Consider the following 22,022-nt stretch of genomic DNA (forward strand, 5'->3'; position numbering starts at 1 on the left):
GATGCCTCTTTTTCTTATAAAAGTACAAGGACATAGTGTGAAAAACTGCATAATTCACAGGCAGTCAGGAATAGGAACTGGGATTTTGGTGTGAAACCTATGTTTAAATCCAAATGACCTAAACCCTCTGAAATCAATTTCCTAACAGTAATTGGGTAGTAATGTCAGCTCTTCGCTGAGTCTAGGTAAGACAATGCATCCACGTACCTATCTCAGTCTAGCACACAGTAGTATGCTCAGAAATAGTAACAGTCTGCATTGCTACTTTATTGCTAGTCACCTTCTGGCTATTCCATGAACCTCAAACTCACTTCATGCAAAAGAGGACTTTTAATGCTAATACTTCCTCATCCTGGTATTTTAATATGCCCCTGCCACTCCACTCGTGACTCTGAGAATTGCTATCTAAAACAAACATCATTATCATTCTTCTGAAAATTCCCCCTTTCTCCTGATATCCTATTTTTGTTAATAATCCCAAAATCTGTCCAATTATTCAAGATGGAAATCTCAGGGTCCTTGTTTTCTCTGGGTCCATCCATCACATCAGTATCCAGAAATTCTTTTGCCATGTAAGTCATTATCTTTTTTAATACATTATTTTAATAAACTTATTACCTCATAGATTTTATAACGTTTTATAGTTAGATACAAATTTGAATGAAACATCTTTGTGCAATACTTGATCATGGCTATCTTACTTGAAAAAGAATTTAGTTCGGATTGTGACACGATGAGTCTTTACCTCACATATTCATATAAAACAATTATTTCCTTGTACTTTTGAAAAAAAATTAAAACTTTCCAATTCTTTTCCTCAAATATTTTTCTTTCAAATACAGATGTAAAGGTTGCTGAAGAAAAGTAATAAATGCCATAGGGACGATTAGAGAAGACCCAGTGTTATCCTCAGCTTCCTACTCTCTCACATGGAATGGCCTTTTGGTTAAATAATTGTTTCTCTTTTACCAAATTCAAAATTAAACTTAATACAATTCTCCCCAAATGTAATAGGGTTTCCTATCACTCTATAACTATCCTATAATAAATCAACATGTTATTGTTTCCATAATTGATGCTAATTATAGCAAATAAATTACACTTACTCTGGCTAGGCATTGTTCTACGAGTTTTGGATGTAACAGCTTATACCATCCTTACAACATTCCTATGAATAATTGGGGGTTGTTTTCTGACATGAGAGATCTAAGTCTCTATCCCTTGGGGTCATTACTGACCATACGTGTTAAAAGTAGATTTTCTTGAAGGATTAGAAACCACTGCTTTCTACCAACCATTAAAGAGCAACAATGAACCTTGATCAGCAAGATGTGGTCAGTGAGGCCCCGTGACGTGGGTGGTCAGGGACCTGGTCGTGGGTGTCTAGTGGGACCTGACAGCACTCCTTAAACTGCAGGGGAGTACTGGAGCGATGCCCCGCACATTCGAGGTGAAGTAGGAACTTCTGTGGAGGGTAGCTGGTGATGTTTTGGTCCCTGGGTGGCTTTAACATTATAAGGGAGAGAGGATTAGGCTCAACAAATGTGTGGTATCTTTGTATTGGGTCTTTGGAAAAGTCGTGACATATTTTGTCTGTTTTTCAAAGGTCATATATTTATATAAAAAACAAAGATCAATCAATGCCCGTTTTGTTCGATAACCTTTTGCCATCTTTCAGTGAACTTCATAATTCCTCGTTCATAGAAGGACCTGTTTTACTGGTGAAAAACTGAACAAGATGCTGATTTACAGCCTCATCTGAATTGAACGTTATACCATGCAATGAGTTTTGAAGAGAACGAAACAAGTGGAAATCTGATGGTGCAAGGTCAGGTGAGTATGTGGGGTTTGACAACACATCCCATCCAAGCTCTAATGATTTTTGACATGTGATCAAACTTATGTGTGGTCTCACGTTGTTGCGATGGAACACAACTCCTTTACAATTAACAAACTCTGAACAAACCCAAACTGTCCAATTGCCAACAGTACAAATTTGAATTGTTTGGTTCCTTGGTAGGAGCTCAAAAAACATGACACCTTTAAAATCCCACCACTGACAGCATAACCTTCTTCTGATGAATGTCTGCTTTCCATGTCATTTGAGGCGAATCATCACGTCAGGACCAAGACCATTTGCGCACCACATTGTTGTAAACAATACACTTCTCATCACCAGTTAGCAGTTGCTTCAAAAAAGGATCGTTTTCCTCACGTTTAATGAGCATATTGCAGATGTTTATACGTACTGTCAAATGAACTTCTTTGAGTTCATGCAGAACCCAAATATCGAGCTTGCTTACATATCCCAGCTTCTTCAGGTGGTCGTGAACGCTTGAATTATGGATGTTCAAAGTTTCTGCAATCTCTCGTGTTGTGTAACATGCGCTTGACTCGATCAATGCCTTTATTTCGTCGTCATCAAACTCAGTGGGCCTCCCTGACCAAGGAGCGTTGTTGAGATCAAAATTACCAGCATGAAATTTCATGAAGCATCGCTGGCACTGACGTTGTAGAGCATTGTCACCATAAACTTTATGCAACTTTTCACAAGCTTGATGCACATTCTTCCCTTTATGGAAGTAAAACAGTAAAATATGGCGAAAATGCAGTTTGGTCTTCCATCTTCAACTTGTTGTAAAATCTCCAAAACTCAACCAAATCGCTCAATTTTTTTAGAATGAAGCTAGATCTATCAGCTGTCAAATGACATAGCAATAACACAGATGCAAATGACTCCAGTACTTCCAAAAATGAAAAGTGTCATCTCTTGCAAACATGCGTTATGACTTTTCCGAAGACCCAATAAGCTGAAGGAGACACGTGCTCTCCAAGCTGGTTCTCCTATACCTGGGTGACTGAGAAGACAGTTTCTAGGGAATATCCTTCTTCCCTTCTTCTGCTAGTAGGAATACATGTGGACTACCTCACTATGGGGGTTTGTAAGATGATTTCTCAAGGACATGAAAAACCAGGATGACTATGGGGTGAGTTTGGGGAGTAATTCTGCCTNAAAAAAAAAAAAAAAAAAAAAAAGTCTTAACATGAACATGGAAAACAAAAATCAAACCAAAACCTCTCAACCATCACATTTTTTGGTGATTATTAAAGTCCTCTGTAGAAAAATGTTTTTTTGTTGTTTTTGTAATATAAATTATTTAATACCAATGGAGAAAAGGCATGTATGTAAAGACAGCATTAAGAGCTATATGGGAAGGAGAAAGGCACTGAGGTACAGGGGGTGATACGGGGCTAGCAGTAAGACGACCTGAATTCTAAGTCCATTTCTGCCATAAGCTCTGTAACACCGGGAGAAATTTTACTTTTTTGTGTTTCAGTTTCCTAAAAATATGATCAGATTAGTGGTACCTAATTTAGGATCCTCAACCTATTTTCGAAAAGCTATTTCAAAATTGCTTCATTTCCCTATGATAAGGCTGTTCAAATTAATTCTAATTCTAAACCTCAAGTCTTTAAAACTCAAGTCCTTTTGAAGATTCAAAATCAAAAGCAATCCTAAGATTTATAAAGCATCCTTAATAAATGGTTGATAGATACAGTCACAGCTCTTCCTGTCTACTTGTTCACATTCTAGATTTCAAGATCAACATGCTGTCATGTTGATTTTTAGGATAATTTTGAAAAGGACAGAGGAGATTAACAGATACACACTGACCCACACTCATGAATGTGAAACAGCACCCTGGTCAGGGTAAGGACTCGAAAGCAACTGTGTAGGAATTTGCATTAAGCATTATAAGTGTATACATCTGTAAGGAAATGTGAAATATGTTTATCGACACACATTTATCTCACTTTTTAATTTATGGCTCTATTTTAATGTTACTTCTTTTATCTGGAACATCTCGTTTTCATAAGGCCTCTTCTGTACCTATTTGAAGTTAAAATCTAATGATTGTATACTTTAGCTTCCAGTCATTCTGTGTTGTGGTCAAAGTGGAAACTAGCAAAGGGCAATGTACATTTGCAGATGTCTTAGTTTATGTCAACATTGATTTTAGTTTCAGTATTATATACTTTAACTCTTATAAATGTATAAGAATAGAACCTGGAAGAGAATCAGCATGGTTGTAGTTTTTTATACAGATGTTGTACAGTTTACTTGTTTGAGACAATGGGCTTTACGAGTCAGGCATTTCTGGAGTAAACTTCAGATTTGACACCAACTACAGTCAAGCACCGCTTAACAATGGGAATACGTCATGAGAAATTCATCGATTAGGTGATTTCATCGTGAGTGAACATCATAGAAACCAAAGCTGGATGGAACAGCCCACTACACACCCAGGCTATGTGGTTCAGCTTACTGCTCCTAGGCTACGAGCCTGCACAGCATGCTACTGCACAGAACACAGAAGCACAAGAGAAAATGGTGCAATTAAGAGATGCAGTCAACACAAGATGTATAAGGNGTGGACTACCTCACTATGGGGGTTTGTAAGATGATTTCTCAAGGACATGAAAAACCAGGATGACTATGGGGTGAGTTTGGGGAGTAATTCTGCCTTTTAGGATGCCAGTTAATGTGTTCATTTAGTGGCAGTTAACTTTGAAAACTGTTTGGAGAAGGAAAATATTAGGAACAAACATTTAGGGATGTGAATCAGATGTTCAAAATTGTAATTCCATATAGCTTTAAGGCTCTGTAACCAATTGCCAGCTTTCTATTCTAGTAAGGTGTTGAAGGTAGAAAAGGTGGTGACATATAACTTGCTCCAGTGTTTATAATGGGATGCAAATAGGTACTAGAGTTGGTTATCCAAAATCTGACACTTAAAAAAGTTACTGAAAAAAAAAATAGCACTTAGAAATTATAGTGTGACATAAAATGTAGGCATGTTATCAGGGAAAAGGAAGAAAAAATACATGAAACAATTTAAGACTGGCTAATGTAAGAATGTTCTAGTCAAATGTCTTCTTTGTTGGATTTCTAAAAATAGGATTAACCCCTCCCTCCTCCAAAATGCAAAAAAAGGTGGGAACCTTCTGACAAGTTCAATCTAAGAAAAAGATGGGCTAGCTTCTGGGTCCTCCCATGATTTAAAGGACTCTGTCCCATCTTTTCGTATACATAGTGTGGATTGACAAAGAATGCTCAATGGTCTTGTTATACTATCAACTCTTTCTAGTTGTATTCCAAGTTACAGCTTGACTATCTTGGAAAGAGAAATGAGAGAAGTCCCCTTGTTTGGTAACATAGTATTTGGCAGAGGTCAGTAAATTTTTGAGACGGAAGAGCCACCAGAGGTCAACAAACTGGCTTGCAAGCCACAGGCTCTGAAGTAAAATTGAAAACAAAAATAAAACTATTATAGTTTCATTTATAATATTACTTTAAATTTTCCTTATTTGTACAAATATATTTATGGCTCTCGAGTAATTTTTAAATTGTTGTGAGGGACAGAAATGGCTCTTCCAGGGGTCGGCAGACTTTTGACATGGAACGTACCCAAAGAGCCGCAGTTTGCCGACCCCTGGTATTTGGTGATGATCAGGATGTCTACTGGCAACCGAGATTCTAAATTATCAAGAACGCTTAAACTAAGACCGATTTGATATGGGAAAAGAAGGGAGCTTTTCCTCACTGTAGTATAAATATGATCCTGATGTTATCTTTAACATAGCAGGAAGATAACTATTGACAGGATGGTTTGGGAATCTGATATAGTACATCCCTATGAAAGTTGTTTTAGGATGTATCTATTCTAAATTATTTGAGCGTCAAGGTAATTATAGAGGATATACAGTAGTTCTGAGTTTTTAAAACACTGGGTTTGACAAGCAAATGTGGACATGTCAACTTAGGGCCTTGGCAGGGAGAGATTTGTGTAATGATGGCAAATTAGGTAGATAACCCCTGCTGTTGGCTATTTGTGTTAATGTTTCCAGCACTGTCCAATAGAATTTTCTATGATGGAAATGTTTTATATTTGTGCCGTCCAATATGGTAGCCTCTAGCCATATGTGGCTATTGAGCACTTTATCATTTTCCCCCCTTTTACTTCTTGTTATTATGTGTGGCTAGTGTGAGTGGGGAACTGAATTTTAATTAACTTAAATAGCCACATGTGGCTTGTGGCTCCCACAATGGATGTGCAGGACTAGACGCTGACACACAGAAAAGTCCTCCACATTTTGTGAGGGCTCCTTGCCCGTGATGACAGTGCACAAACATGCTACTGAAGTCATTATCACACACTGATCAGAGGATGTGGAAATGCCCAGGTTTATACTTTCTGGAATTAGAAGTCCTCAGGGATCTAAATGATAGCAAGGGGTAACTTTAGGAGGCTAATGGTCTTTTATAGGATTTGTCTATGACTGAATAGCATATCTTTTTTTACAGAACCAGACTTGCCAATAAGCCAAACCAAATCAGTCGCAGGCACCATGTACAACTGTGAGAATGCTAGAGGGTGAGGAGTTATTAGAAGCAGGAAGCTTTCTACTTGAATCATAGCAGTATCGGAACTATGGTGATGGGGGAAATACCGCACTTTCAAGGTTTTTGGAGGCAGATGGATAGGAATGAGCAAGTTTGAGCACATGCAGACCTGGGCCTCACTCCCAACTCGACCATTACTAGCTATGAGACCTTGGCAGGTCAGTACGTTCTGAACAACAGTGTCTGGCCAGGTATGGACATATGTGCCACCAAAAAAGGGGTTTTATTATCAAATACATTTGGGAAATACTGGGTTAAACAAATTTAAATAGTCTTCTTTACTGAAAGGCTTCTAAAAGCCTTTTACATGCTGCGATTCTTGGTAGAGGCAGGGACTGGTGGTACAGGATATAAAAGGCAGCATTTCCCAAATATTTTTGGCTACAAAATCCACTCCCCATACCCTTGCCTTTCTAATTGAGCATCTTGAGGGACAACAGATAGCAACATTCTTTACACAGTAATTGGGACACACTGCTGTAGAAACCTCATTTTCTCATCTGATAACGGTTTCTTTCTCACACACACACGTTTGTTGAGATCTCTCAATGAGGTAACAACACATACAGAGGCCTAGCAGAAACTGACATGTAGTAGGCCCACAACTGTCTGTTTCCCTTCTGTATCCACATAAGATCCAGTGACTCTTCAACTCTTTCTGAAGTAGCACCTTAGTTGTATACAGCTATCACTAAAATATTATTTTTGACTTTAGGAGTTGAAAGTAATTGTGAATGCACTCATTCCTAGGAAACAGGCAAGAAATCAGAGCCTAAGTTCCTTCATTTCTGCTATCGTCTCCTCCAGAATCCTCGTACCTCCATTAGGGTGGACAACAAAAGTGGTTAAAGGATTTTTGGAATCTAGTATGATGGAATCTGAAGTCACTGTTTTACTCTTTGCCATAACGTAAAGATTGGTTAAATATAAGAGTATGAGTGTTAGTGGTTAAGAGCACAGGCTCTCAAGCCAGTCTGCCTGTGTTCAAATCCTATCTCTTCCATTTTGTGTCTGTGACCTGAGCTATGTTGTTTAAACCATTTCCTTATGTCTCAATTTACTTTCCGTGAAAGGGGGATAATAGCACTTGAATCTCAACAGCGTTGATGTGAGGGTAAACGAGTTAATATTGGTGAAGCATTCAGGTTGGTGCTTGACATGGAGTTCATGCTCACTAAATCTCAGGATTATCAGATCTGCTTGGAGAAGCAACTGGTCAGTCAGTAAGCCTGGCTAAACTGTTGAAGGGATTATTTGCTTTCTGTGGTGGTTTAGAATATTCATCTCCTGGATTAACAACTATTAGATATCACAATAAAACATTTATTCAGTTCCGGGGGCTAGAGGAGCTTATGAGAATCGGACTCAGTGATGCCAGAGACTAAATCTGTACCTTCTAATTTCCCTTTCTACTCTAAAATCCCATGATTTCAGGTATCCCTCGGCCCTTGAAGTATGACAGAAGATCCTTGAAAGGCTAAATTCCAGTCTCTAATGAAGGAAGGCTCACACAGATGGAGCTATGATCACAAGCACAGGATGACTGGCTGCACTGTGGTGGGTGCTTGAGAATGACCCGGCCCCAGAAATCAGAGCTTCCATCTGGATAGTGTGGCCAGCTATTAAAGGCATACAAGTTTAAGACCAGCTGTTTAGTTAATAAGGCAATAACAGGCAAGCCGCTGAGGGTTAAATTTATTCCTTGTACAGAAAGCCAGCTGGCAAGAGGCAGGCAAAATGCAAGTTTGCCTTGGCAATCATCTACTATGGCTTAGACAAGTGGCTCTTTGTAACACACCTGTATTCTGGCCCAGCTAAGAATGCCTAGGTGTTGTCCAAAATTGGGTCAGTTAAAGGACAAAAACCAAATTCATTCTCTATTCTAAAGGCAAGTTATAGAAGCAAGTGCTATAAATCTTCCTGTGGCACATTACCCTCCCCGGGCCTTTCCTGACTGGAATGAGGCTACAGCAAAAGGAACAGATGCTCATTAATGAGGCAAGAAACTCTGCATACTCCTTACTTATTTGAGGGTGAATTCCTTAAAGCACCACACAGTTTAGAGGTAGGGAGCCCTCAACCCTGAAGGAGCCTCAGTAGCTACTAAGGACAAACACAGGCACCTGTGCTTGCCCTGGCATGCGAGAACACGCCATCAGGTCGAATGGTTTCACTCTAACTCACCAGCATCCAGCCCCTCTGGGATCTATTTGCTTTCCCATGTCTTATGTTTCTACTTTACATCTCTTCCTCTTTCCCCTAAACCCCTATCACGATACAACATCCTCTCTTCACTTTCAGCCAAAGATCTTGTGTTCTTCTGACAAAACGGAAGTCATCAGAGAACTTCCTCACGCTTCCACCACAAACTACCAGCTTCTACCCCCAAATCTACAACTGGCCTACACTAGTCCCCATTCTCTCTACCTTCCTTCCTGTTGCAGTGGATAAGTGCCTTCTCCTCCTGCCCCCACCACTACCTCCACTTGTGCACTGGAGCTAATCACCTCCCATCCAACTCCCACAGGACTCCAGCAATCAGTGGCTTGTTTTTGGCATCTTCTCATTTTCTTCTCTTTTGGGTCATTTGCATCATGTTTTATCAGCAAAAACAAACAACAAAACACCCTTCTTTAACCCCATATTGCCCTCCAGCTACCACCCATTTCTCTGCTCTTTACAACACTTTCTTTTCTCCAGTCTTCCTTGAAGCCACCAGGGATTTTGTCACTACTCATCTCCATGGGAACCCTCACCTACAACTTCTCTTCTGAATCTGATGACCAATTTTCAGTACTCATCTTCCGTGACTTCTCTGCAGTGTTCCACAATTGATCACCTTCCCTTTCTTGAAACAAGTCCATCACTTAGTCTCTGGGACGTCACTCTCAATCTTTTTTGGCTAATTCCTTCTCATCTTCGTAATTTCTACATTGTGGATGGACTTTCCTGCGGCTTGGTCCTCAGTCCTCCCACGGTGACCTCATGAAGTTCTGTGGCTTAAAAAACCACTTATATACTGACAACTCCTAATTTTAGAACTCCATCCCCAGCCTCTCATCCAAGCTACAGATTTTTAAATGCAACTACCCACCCAGTATCTTTACCTGAATCAAATTTAACATGTCCCAAATGGCACTGTTGAATGCGTTCTGTACCTGCTCTACAGGCTTCCCATTTCAGTAATGCTAATGTTGCTGCTTCAGCTTCTCAGGCTGAGTCTTAATATAAGCCTTGGCTATTCTTTTCCTCACCCATACACTAGCTCTACTCTAGTGCCCATATAGTTTTGCTTGACACAGCAGACAATCTGAGCCTTTTCCAATGAAAGCTTGCTCTCTCTCTCTCTCTCTCTCTCTATGGCTTCCCATCTTAGAATAAAACCCAAGGTCCTTACCATGGCCTACAAGCGCGATATAATTTGACCCTCACTACGTCTTGACTTTATCTTCTACTACTCTCCCCTTGTTCACTCCATTCCAGACAACTGGCCTCTCTGCTGTTTCTGCAACATGCCAAAGTACACTCTTGTCTTAGGGCCTTTGTACTTGTTTTTCCCTGTGCCCGGAATAATCTTTCTCCATAAATTCATATGGCTTGCTCATTTACTTCCTTCGGCATCTCCTGGTGCTTAGGAGAAATTCTTGCTAGAGAGAAGACCTGCAAAAAATAAGTGTCCCTGAATAATGCGGGAGGCTAAAGTACTATTCTCAAAACCTCGGAAAGGCAAAACTTTCAGGGTTGAGGAGATAAGACACCCCTCCATGCGATTATTCAAAAGCACTGGAGGACCAGACCTAAGAAACATACATGAGCCAGAAATGAACGAAGGCTTTCTAAATATGTAACCCAGCCTCACATAGCTCAGTCCTGTTATAGGTTAAACTGTGTCCCCCCAAATTCATACATTGACATCCTAACCTGATACCTCAGAATGTGATGTTATTTGGAGATAGGGTCTTTACAGAGGTAATCAAATTGAGATCATTTGGGTAGGCCCAAACCCAATATGACTAGTGTGCTTATAAAAAGGGGAAATTTGGAGACAGGCCTGCACACAGGAGAATACCATGTGAACATGAAGGCAGAGATGGGGTGATGCTTCTACACACCAAGAAACACCAAGGACTGTCAGCAAACCACCAGAAGCTAGGGAGAGGGAGAGGCAGACAACAGTTCTTCCTCACAGACCTCAGAAGGAGCCAAACCTGCCCATACCTTGATCTGAGATTTCTAGTTTTTAGAATTGTGATACAATAAATTTCTACTGTTTAAGCCACTCAGTGTGTGGTACTTTATTATGTCAACCCCGGGAAACTAACAGAATCCTTGACTTGATCAGACCCCTAGGCTAAAGAGAAGGGCTATTTGGGTTTCCCATACACAGAGTATATTTTTGGCTGGGAGATAGAATGGATGGCTATCAGAATTTTAGGAATACTGTGGAATAGGACACAAGAAATAGTTTCTAGTGATCATCCTGGTAATTATACCAGAAGGTAAGAAGTTTCTTTCACATCAGACCCTACATTGTGGGCACCCACAAAGATACAAAGGCCAAACTACAGAGCACAACTAATTGTGTTAACTAATTATAAGTATTAATAAGCACGTTATATCAGGTTTCAAGAAAATTAACCAAATCTGAAGAGTAATAACTAAAGGCATCATCAGAAACAAACATCTTATCAACGTTCTTTCCAACCTCCCTGCCCAAACTGAGATTTAGGACTCCCAAACGAAAAAAAAAAAGAATGCTAAAAATACAATTAATGATCAACGGTCTTTCAAGTATCCTTGTCAGTTCTTTACAATTTATCTTTACCTTGAAGTTCCTCAAGCTTTGATTCGGACCAATTAACAGAAGGACATTAGCTTCAGGAGTATATGGTTTCAACTAAATGGGTCAGTTTGTTAAAATAAGGAATCTATCGAAGATACTAATATATTGTAACACGAGTCCAACTGTAAAAGGCTAGGGGTGGAGCATTCTTATTTTAATAAAATATAATATAATAAAAAATTAACATGTCAAGTTATGAGGTAGACTGTGTCATCTAATAAGAACTTTTCCACACATGAGGTTATGTTTTAATATGAAGGTACTCCCTTATTGGAAATTTAACCTCTATTGATTTTGATAAATAAATGAGAACATAATAACCACATAGAATACATATTTTTTTACCTCTCCCAAAGAGAAATAATGACGTGGAATCTGAGAATCAGGATAAATATTCTCTAGATACCAAGAGAAAGGTTTGCATTGGAGTTTGTGTCTTAGACCAAGTCTTGATGCTATATCGCCATAATCTACCTTCGTAACACCTGTTAAAAGAAATGAATGACAGATTAATGTTCTACTGGGTAACACATTTCTATTTATACATTACATCTAGTAAGACAGATAAATCAGAAAAGTACCATTTTGGCGATGTGTGTCTATACAAGTGATATACCATAAATCCACCTCCCAAAGTATAAAACAAGTAAATATATTGTTTTTCAGAGAAAAATTAAATTTATGTAAGAATGATATACAGGTCAATAATATTATAAATATAAGTTATACGGGATAAGAAAACTTTAACATGTTAAGGCAAAAACAAGACTTATTTTGCCCAAATATTAAACTGAACAATTGTTCCCAGTCAGGTTTCTCTCACAACTCACTGAATTGTGCACGCTGCTACTTAACAGTCTTGTGGTAATTTAAAAATGAGGATAGAATGGTAACAATATCAGGCAGGTTTATAGCCAATGGTACAGTTATCCCCATAAAACTCTGAAGAGCAGAGAAAAGTTCCTGGAGAGAAGTCCCCTGAGGCATGTACAGGGCTTTGCACTGACCTTGAGATACTCAGCACTTGTATATTAATGTTAAACATTGCAGTTATGTCAAAAACAAAACCCAAACCTCACACACATGGATAACACCTGGACTAACAATAATTTCTACAATACTGACCTGGACAGTTTGTTATTATTGTGATATATTATACTAGGCATTTTTCTAAGTGCTTTTTATGCTGTGTGTGATTTCATTTATTCCTTACAATAACTTATGATGAGCATTTTGCCTCTGCTCAAAGCTTCTTTGCACACCTTCTTACCTCTGCTCAGAATGCATTAGGATAAGGGACAAAAAAGTTAGCCTTGTATTTCTACTGCAAACTAATGCTAACCTGGAGAAATTATATAGAAGAAATTCTTGAATTCATCCATCCACACTTCTGCAAGTCGTCTATTATTTTTATTGATAATTTGCCCTGTGCCTCCTGGAAATGTGTACGGTGTAGCTTTCCGAAACACATGTCCAACATGTGAGCAAGTAACAATCTCCAAAGTTCCTCCACACTGCCAAATCTGAAAACATCAAGAAGACCAGTTTTAAACACTGATGGTTTAAAAATCTGTTTACATCTACTGAGTTTCATCCTTGGAACTTCACAGAATTGAGAGCAGACAGTGGAGCTCCTGTTATATGGCCACAAAGACAGTGCTTCCTTAGGGGCAAACCTTTCTCTAATTTCTGGTTCTGATTAAACCAGACATTGAAAGTTAAATTCAGAAAAGACAGGTTAAAGGCTAAATACAGAAAAGACATGAGGTCTAGAGCAATATTTTTCTAACTGAGGCCATGACTCATAAAAGGATCATAAATTCAAATCTGATGAACTGCAAGCAGTACTTGCTAACAAGGACATACTGTTTCATGAAATGTTTGTTTTCTATGTTTGTTGTGTGTATAATGTACTTATTACTGGTTCGTAGTAAAAAAATCTGTGACCATGGAGTATTCAGTCAGAGTCCTATCTGTCCCTTCTTCAAACCTGGGTCATAGTATGTACATTAAACAGAACCTAGGAATCGAAACTGGATCTCTCACGAGTTATTCAGTGAGACAGTGATAGCATGATTTTTTGTCTCTGTGAGCATAAAAACAAAAAGGGGATAAAAGAAAGATCATCAAGTATGGTTTGACATCCTTAATTTAATGCAATTATCCCTGCTCCTTTCAAAATACATCATTCCATAAGTTAAAAATCTACCAACTACCTACAATTAAAACATATTTTTAAAAGTTTTGATTTTGTTAAATATTTATTGTGTCTACTTTAATGTCTTCCCAGGATCATAAAGTGATACACCTGGACAGGATGTTCAAGATGATCTAGAGTCCAAACCTCTCCTTTCATAAGAAGGCAGAGACCCAATAGGAACAAAATGAGCTAGCTAGCTTAAATTACTGTGCAGTTCAGTGTGGTTTCCACTATTAGCTATGTGTCTACAAATTGATTATTTCAGGAATATACAGTGTCATTTAAATAATATTGATTTTAGTGAACGTGAAATGCATAAGACTTACGGTCCTCCACTGGGTTAAACTGATTTAGAATAATTTCAGAATTCTTTTGCCTTTTCTTTTCATTGAAAAATATAAAGCTGGTAAAGTCTGGTTTTATGTAAGAGAACAATGTTACACCAAGGGGACAAAGCCTATTACAGAAAGTGAAATTACATATACAAACTACAAATTATTTTTTATTTTTAGAGCTTGAATTACTTTCTTGAAAATAACAGAAATGAAAAACAAAGAATCTTGTATAAGTTTTACAGGTACACTATTAACTGAATTATTTGCTTAAAATAGTTTATAATGTACCCTTAATACTATCGCCAAACATTTTATGGCCTGAGGCTCTGAAGTCTCATTGAACTCATATTAAATTCACTTTTTATTTTTTATTTAGAGATAACATGAATAAAGCATATCCATATTTAAAGTTAAATAGAAGATTATTTTTTTTTCAAAGGGAACTTACCCTAAAGGAAATTTCTAGGTTTTCTCCTCCCCAAATGTCCATTCCAGCATCATATGTTCCAATTTCCTGAAAGTAATCTCTGTCTATTGAAAAAAGGCCTCCTGCCATTGTAGGTGTTCTGAAATTCAATCATAGAACTATACTGTTAATTGAAACAATTTAAAAATTACTATCAGTTTTTGTTTTTCAATTAGCAATAATTGCGCCTTGGATAAACCTCATTGGCTATGATACTGCCACTAAGCAACGCTCAGTTTTTGTTTTTAAATGTACTGGGTTGTTGGAAAAGTCATGATGTATTTTTTCTGTTTTTCGTTGCAAAAATATGTCATGACTTTTCCGACAACCCAATAGTTTTATAACTGTTTATAACTACAGAATAAATGCTTACTCTTACATTCTTCAGAAGCTTTCATAGGCCCTCAGGGGCTTTGTTTTTATGCTATGTTATTTGGTCTTTAGACATGACCTGCACCCTGGTTATGCTGTCACAGCTTCTTCATGGATGTCCTTCTCTGCCCAGTCCCAAGGACTCTTCATATCTTTAGTATCTTTATCTTTCTTCGTCCTCAAGAGTTTCCATCCCGAAACTCCTTAAATTGATATTTCTCATAATCCTCTCCATCTGAGTGTGTACCTACTCCATAGTTCCTAGCAACTATAAATGCAACTGACTATATTCACCAACTAGGCTCATGTTAGCAACTCTAACAGGACAGGTTCTCAAGGGTGGCAAATATTGCTCAGACACAAGATTAAACAGGATGAAAACAATGCAGCCTCTTCCCTATACCTAACAGGAACTTTTAAGTATAGAATAAAACCAAATACAGGATAAAATCAATACATTCCTTCTAAGAAGATCATTATACTGACCAAGTGTGGTATATCGTTTGCAAAAGAGGAGCCCAATTTATCCAAACATGGCCCAGGTATGCAGAGCAGGTGGAAAAGGTGGCATTAAGCAGAGAAATAATATTGAAGGAGGTTTAAATGAATGAATACAAGTCAAACATTTGATTGCCTTGAAGGATGGGTATGGATAAATAGCAGACTGACTAGGAGAAAATAATTAAGTTCCAGGGAAGAAGACACTATGGAGATCATTTTTAGGATGAACTGGTGTCTGTAACTCTAAAATGTCCTCATTCCATGTCCTAGTGAGGGTGGCACATTTGCTTTTCCAGTAGAAATAATTGTTTCCATAAAAAAGTTAGGACTTATTTTGATTTTAGAAGAGAAAAAATGAGAAAGTCTGATATCTTAGGAGTCAAAGGAAATAAGATAACACCTAGAGTTATCATTTAATACAAGGATTTCTGGACTGGGTTTTGGGATATCTATAAATTTCCTAGAATTATATGATGTGCATTCCCCACCTCCCCTTAAAGAAGACCTGAAGCTTTTATTAGATTTTTCAAAGAAGTCCATTTATGAAATGTTTAGGAACCTTTGGTTTGCGTGGTGATTTGAACTATCAGCAAGAGTAGGAAAGTCCCTTACTAGGAAAGAACTCGGGCTGGCTAGGGAAAAGAGATGAGGATGTGAAAACTCTCTTCAGCTTCGCCAGAACTGAACTTGAATTCAAGAGAAGCAGGTCTGAGAAGCCCAGGACAGGCAAAAGTTAAAAAGCCTGGTTCTAAAGGAACTCTCAGTTACTAAAGAAGCAGCAGGCTGATGTAATTGGAATAAATCCTACAAAGGGTCAGAAAGCTCAAGGGCTCAATTTAAAGGTTCTGAACTGGAAGATTTTAATCCCTTTTTGAAAAAAATCTATATATGACTAAATGTAAAACAAAAAAACCCAGAAATGCATTAATGAAAACCCTTTTTTATATTTTTGCCAATTCTACCTTTTTTTTAAAAACAAGCTTTTTAAACCTTACCAGTCAGTAACTATGATCAAGATGGTATAAATCTGAATTTAAAAATCTTGTTTGGTGCAAGGACTCAGTTTTAAGTGATACTTGCACATACTAACACAATTACTTAAGGGACAGTTTGATTCAAATTAAATGTTATTATCCTTAACAACTGAATTAAAGCACAAATCTGACTTAAAGATTTGCAAAATGTTGTTCAAATAGGAATGAAAGAATATGTGCATGTCACTATCTTTTACCACATACACTAGATTTATATAAATAAAAATTTCTAATTTTATTAATTGATCAGAGGGAAAAAATGATGATATATGTGCAAGATGGCTCTTAACCACATATATGGTGCACAAATGCTTCATGTCTCTCAAAATCATCTCAAAATATGATTCCCAAAGCTTCACAATATTCCTGTGCCAATAACACTCTAGGGAAAATGTTTGACAAATTAATTACCTAACAGGGAGAGTCCGATCACCTTTCCTTCTGTCCATTTCTCTTTGGGGAACAGGATACCAGCGAAAATTGAGCTTCCAGTTGAATCCACCGTAGGTCATATCAGAACCTGCCATGTACTCAAAAGTATCATCGCTGATCACATCAATGATAGGACATACCACTGTTTTCCTAAAATTATAAAAGCAATTTTTTTCCATTATTTTAGTTTCAGGTACACAGCATAGTGGTTAGACATTTATATAACTCATGAAGTGAGTTATATAAAAACCTTTTAAATTTTTCGTTTTTGAGGCCTACTATAACTATACAACAATTGTATACTGTTTTTAAAAATAAATTCTATAACGTTAGGGACAATGGGGAAAAGATTTCCTGCTATATTCTACCAAGCTGGCATTGTAATTTTTTATATTTATTTATAACTTGTTGATAATCTTCCATCCTTTTTTCATTCACACTTTTACATATCTGTCACCAAACCGCCACCAAATCTGGTATTTTTGCTGTAAGCATTGCTGCTGCATAGCTAATTGACCGCAAAAAGATAAAATCACAACAAATAAAAGGGAGACATTAAAAGACATAATGAAACATGAAAATATGAACAAAAATTTAAAAGCTTTATTTAAAATGTGTGTAGGTTCATGGCAACACTGACCAAATAACTGATTTTATTTTGTAGATTGTACCTAAGCACTTGTCTTCGTTCTATGGGAAATGTGGGTTCAACTCTGTGCCCTCAAAGGGGGCTCACCCAATATAGTGTGTTTCAAAATAAGAAACCAACTCTTGGGAAAAATCATCAGCTGAAAGAAATGTTAACTATTTTAGGGTCACCACCACTCATCACTGTATAGACCATTATAAGGGCTAGCTAAGATTTATATATAACATAAAAATGTGAGTAAATGCAAGAACTTCGTCAATGGAAAAATGAAACCAAACTAAAAACCAGCTTAAATACATTAAGTCTGCTGAAGGCAGTTGACCTGTCAATTGAGAAATGAAACCAACCAACCAACCAACCAAATCAAAACCAGTTATTTATTTTTTTTACAGCAAAATTGCCTTTTGTGGCCAATTAGTTACGCATTGAAATACTGGCAGCAAAAATGCTTGCGACTAAAATGGTGTTGCAAAGACATTATGGCCAAAGCACCTAGAACCATTTGGCACATGTAAAAATACTTCAAGTATGTCTACTGTTTTCAAAAATAACATATTTACTGACTACGTATTTAATCATTTTAAGCTAATAATTTTCTTAATAAACAACTCTTGGACATCTGTGTTTCTTACAGTTTTTTGCTTAATCTAAGTGAACTTGTTGAGATATATATATATATATATATATATATATATATATATATATATATATAATATTTCACTTCTGCTTTAAGAGTAAACTTCCAGGAGTGAAATTACAGAATTAAAGGACCTTTTTTGCGGCACTATTCTTCACTGCTTTCCCAAAGTGGTATATGTATGTATTTCTCCCTACAGATTCCCTAAAATGCTATCAACTTTGGATGCTATTTTCTTACATTTTTGCTAATATAATAATGTTAAATAGTATCTCAGGATTTTTAAATTTTATTTTGTAATATTAAAAAAGGGTATTTTCCCCACAGGTTTGTTATTTCTTCATACAAATTGTCTGATCATACACATTTAAATTTTTTTCTGTTGGTATTGTGATATTTTTTATAAACCTGAGATAACTCACATATGACCAAAGCCCCTTCTAAGGAAAGGTGCCCTACTCAGAGCCCTTGGCAGCCACATTTTAGAGTATGTAATATCCTCCCCATCAAATGGAGTCTTATTTAGGAAATCTTCCCCTATTCCAAAATCATAAAGGTATTCGCCTATATTGTCTTTGAAAAGAATTATACTTTTGCTTTTCATTTTAGTTGTTTTAGAGTATAATATGTAGTAAATATCCAACTTTATTTTCCTTATGAATAACCAATTGTTCCAGCACTATTTATATAATATTCTTTTTTCTTCTGCTGTAATTATCAGTGCCTGCTCAGTCATAAATCAAATTTCCATAAAAACATGGGGTGGTTTCTAAACACTACTGTTTCACTAGTCTATTTGTGAATTCCTGTTATCATACATCATGATAATAATTCATATAGCTTTAAAGTAAGTCTTGATAGCTGCTAGGACAAACCCTGTTACACCTGACTCCTCCTCTTCAAGAGTATCTCAGCAACATTTTTATATGCATTTCCATATAAATGTTAGATTAATCTAGTTTCTCTGAGAAAATTCTGTTGAGATTTCAATTGGAAATGCCTTGAATTAATAGATTAATGTCGGGAGAGTTAATATTTTATATAGACATTTCTATCCATGAATATTACCCTTTCTCCACTTAATTTGCTAGTGAATTTCAATAGTTTTTCTATTTCATGCAGTTTTTGTTAAACATATTCCTAAATTACAGCCTATGGTTTCCATGCTACTGTAAATGATATCATTTCTTTTTTTCTTTACATATATTTTCTAACTATTCTTGATGGTGTGGAAAAGGCAACAGACTTTTCTATAGTGATCTTATGTTTGGCAGCATTGCTAAATTCTTATTATTTTTACTATATTGTGTATATTTTTCTTCATTAAAAAAAAAACTTTATCTGCAGTTGACAGTGCTTGTATTTTTACTTTCCAATTCTTATACTCTTTATTTAATTCTTGTATTATTACAAAACCTAACCTAAGGCTTCTAATAATCTTGAGTAATAGTAATTCAGGNATGACACTGATGTTTTTATGGGCAGATGCATCCCGAATGCCTGACTCAGACTACTTGAGCAAGACTTTGAAGTCAGGAGTGGCCTGAGTATGGGTCAAAGGAGTTCAGGAAAATTTTCTAATATTATTTAATTGAATTGTATTAAGTCATGTATGATCTCTTTCTCCAAATTAATCCCATTTATTATTATAGGAGAATTGGGAAGCATTATGAAAACAGCCAAGGTGACTACAAAGCTGCCAGCTTACCAAAACAGCAAAAAGAACAAAACTGAGTGAGACACAGAAGATGATGAGGCAAAATGTAGAGTATAAACAGTATCGTTAGCCATGTGCATGGCTAGAAAGCAAACAGGGAGAAAACAGAAAAATCTGAGACAGCAGTTCTACAGAAGAGAAATGAGAAGACAGATTTATTTCCTGGATGATATGTTAAAGAATTAAATTCTGAAATTAGATGGAAAGGAAGTAAGACTGTAAGAACACTAGAAGTAACAAAGACTAAAATGGAAATCATTCACAATAGAATGGAAGAAGCAGAAAACAAAGCAAATATTAAGATTCAAACAAAAACGAAAATTTCCTAAATCAAACAGTTAAATTTAATCATTCAGAGAACACAACACATTTACAAATACTCTCTCTCAAAGCAAAATAGAAAATATGGAAAAATCATCATAACTGATCTCAGAGTGGATAAACACAAACACCCTTCTCTACCTGGGAAAGCTACAAAGCCCTTGAGAAGCACCAAAAATCCTTTCAGCATTCTAGCTAATACACTCTTCCCATGGACGGCCCACCCGTCCTTGTAGGTGAGAGTGCGGGACCCCTCTGGGGGTGGGGGACACAGAGCTGAGGATGAGCAGCAAGCCCACAGGCAGTGCTATGAAGCAGCTTTCTTCCCCCCCCCCCTCCCAAATGAGACTTTCATCCTCAGGAATGAAAATTAGCCAGTGTAAGGCTGTACTACTTANTTCATTTCATCTGAAGAAAAATCTCTCTCCTTGAGGAATATTTAGTTTAGCAAATACCAACATATGGGTAAACCAAACACAAGTCACTTGCTATACAGATGTTTTATAGGTCACTGCTTAAATGAACTTCAGTTAATTTTCTTAAAGAAGGATTAATTAACTCCTAGCAAACAATTATCCACATGAAGTTTGTGCTTCTGGTATCAACAATAATTATTTACATGTGGTATTCTTAATTTATAACAGCTCTTATTAATTTTGACATTAATTACATTATACAGTATACTATTATTTAAACGTTTTGTGTAATTATAAACTGTTTCCCTAATTAGATTAAGGAGGTAAGCTATAAGGTACAAGTAGGATTGTAACTTATTCTTCATTTGTACCTCTACAGTCTGGCAAAGTAATAAATTAAACAGTTATTAATGTGCAAGTTACTCCTGATAATTAAGATACAGAATGATTACATTTAATCATGGTTAAATGTACATATTTAGTGGGAGCACAAGAAGGTGAAGTACACTATTTGACTAAATTATCTTAGCAGATGCAATGAGCAATTAGGCAAGAAAGTTGAAGGTACTAGCAAAAGAAGTTGAAATGAGGGGTCATAAAGTTTAAGGCTGATCAAGAGAGGAGGGAAGAGCCACTTGCTGTAGTTCCTCCAAATGTTTCTCATGTGAGCACAGGAATATTGGGGGAACATGACACCAATGATCCTAAATAGATGTGCTGTGGGGTAAAAAAGCCTGGGAAATGCTGGGTCTCAAGTCTTGAGTTTAACAGGTTTATTTATGGATGACTAAGCAAAGCCTTTTATACACTACCTTGTGGTGTGAAATCTCAAGAAGGATTCAGAATAAGTATTGTTGGGCCAAGGTGCTTTTAAATAGTATGCCTTTCCAAATAGAGTACTTCTGAGACAGTTTGAGAGATTCTAAGCTTGTGAAAGTTCTGAGATTCTTGGAAGAATATCTGGACAAAAGCCACTATAGAGATTTATTATGCGATCAGAGTCACATAATATACCCCACTTTCATAATTTCCTTCACCATCCTTTTATGTACCTAGCCATAGATCATTCCTGAACTTACAAATGGAGTAAAATGGGAAAACCTAAGAAGAATCTGAAGAACTAAGGCTCGCCCAGCTAAGGCTTCATTTTGCTGTCAGAGATACTTCCCACTATACCTGGAACTAAATTCCTCCATTCATGGCTCTAAGCAAGATCCATCTCTCTCTCTCTCTCTCTCCATTGACTCAGGGCTGCAGCTTCCCACAGAGAAAATCCTTAAAAAAGTATGTGGGTTTTTTCACTATTCTCTATAAATGTTTATATTATGTAATATTATTTCTTTTTAAAACAAGATTAAGATGTGACACAAATTAAATGCTAATTAAAATAATATTTTCAAGTTTTACAGTGTGTAATGTTTTTCATGTGAATGAGTCCATATGCCACAAATATTTTTAGAATTAGAAGTTTGTATAAAATTATTGGGTTAAAAATGATAGCAACTAGTTTTTTCTTTAACCATTAATGACAAACGGTGTAGCATATTATTGGCATTAAAATTTAAAATTTACCTCTTTCACTGGCATCATCTACTAGAACAATTTCTTCTAGCATGTGTCTTGGTGAGCGATT

At 36.7% G+C, this 22,022-nt stretch overlaps 1 protein-coding gene across 1 annotated transcript in view; it reads right to left on the reverse strand.

Annotated features, from left to right (window-relative positions):
- The window catches only part of GALNT1 (polypeptide N-acetylgalactosaminyltransferase 1), a 91,338-nt gene that overhangs the window by 8,749 nt on the left and 60,567 nt on the right, over positions 1 to 22,022 (reverse strand). Inside the window, exons 6-9 of the mRNA XM_019637899.1 lie at positions 16,629 to 16,799; positions 14,293 to 14,410; positions 12,652 to 12,832; positions 11,655 to 11,794 (exon numbers count right to left, since the gene is read on the reverse strand). Of these exons, the coding sequence (XP_019493444.1) occupies positions 11,655 to 11,794; positions 12,652 to 12,832; positions 14,293 to 14,410; positions 16,629 to 16,799 (610 nt within the window). The remainder of the gene's footprint in view (positions 1 to 11,654; positions 11,795 to 12,651; positions 12,833 to 14,292; positions 14,411 to 16,628; positions 16,800 to 22,022) is intronic.

This window comes from Hipposideros armiger, unplaced genomic scaffold, assembly GCF_001890085.2.
Source record: "Hipposideros armiger isolate ML-2016 unplaced genomic scaffold, ASM189008v1 scaffold_36, whole genome shotgun sequence".
NCBI classification, from domain to species: Eukaryota; Metazoa; Chordata; class Mammalia; order Chiroptera; family Hipposideridae; genus Hipposideros; species Hipposideros armiger.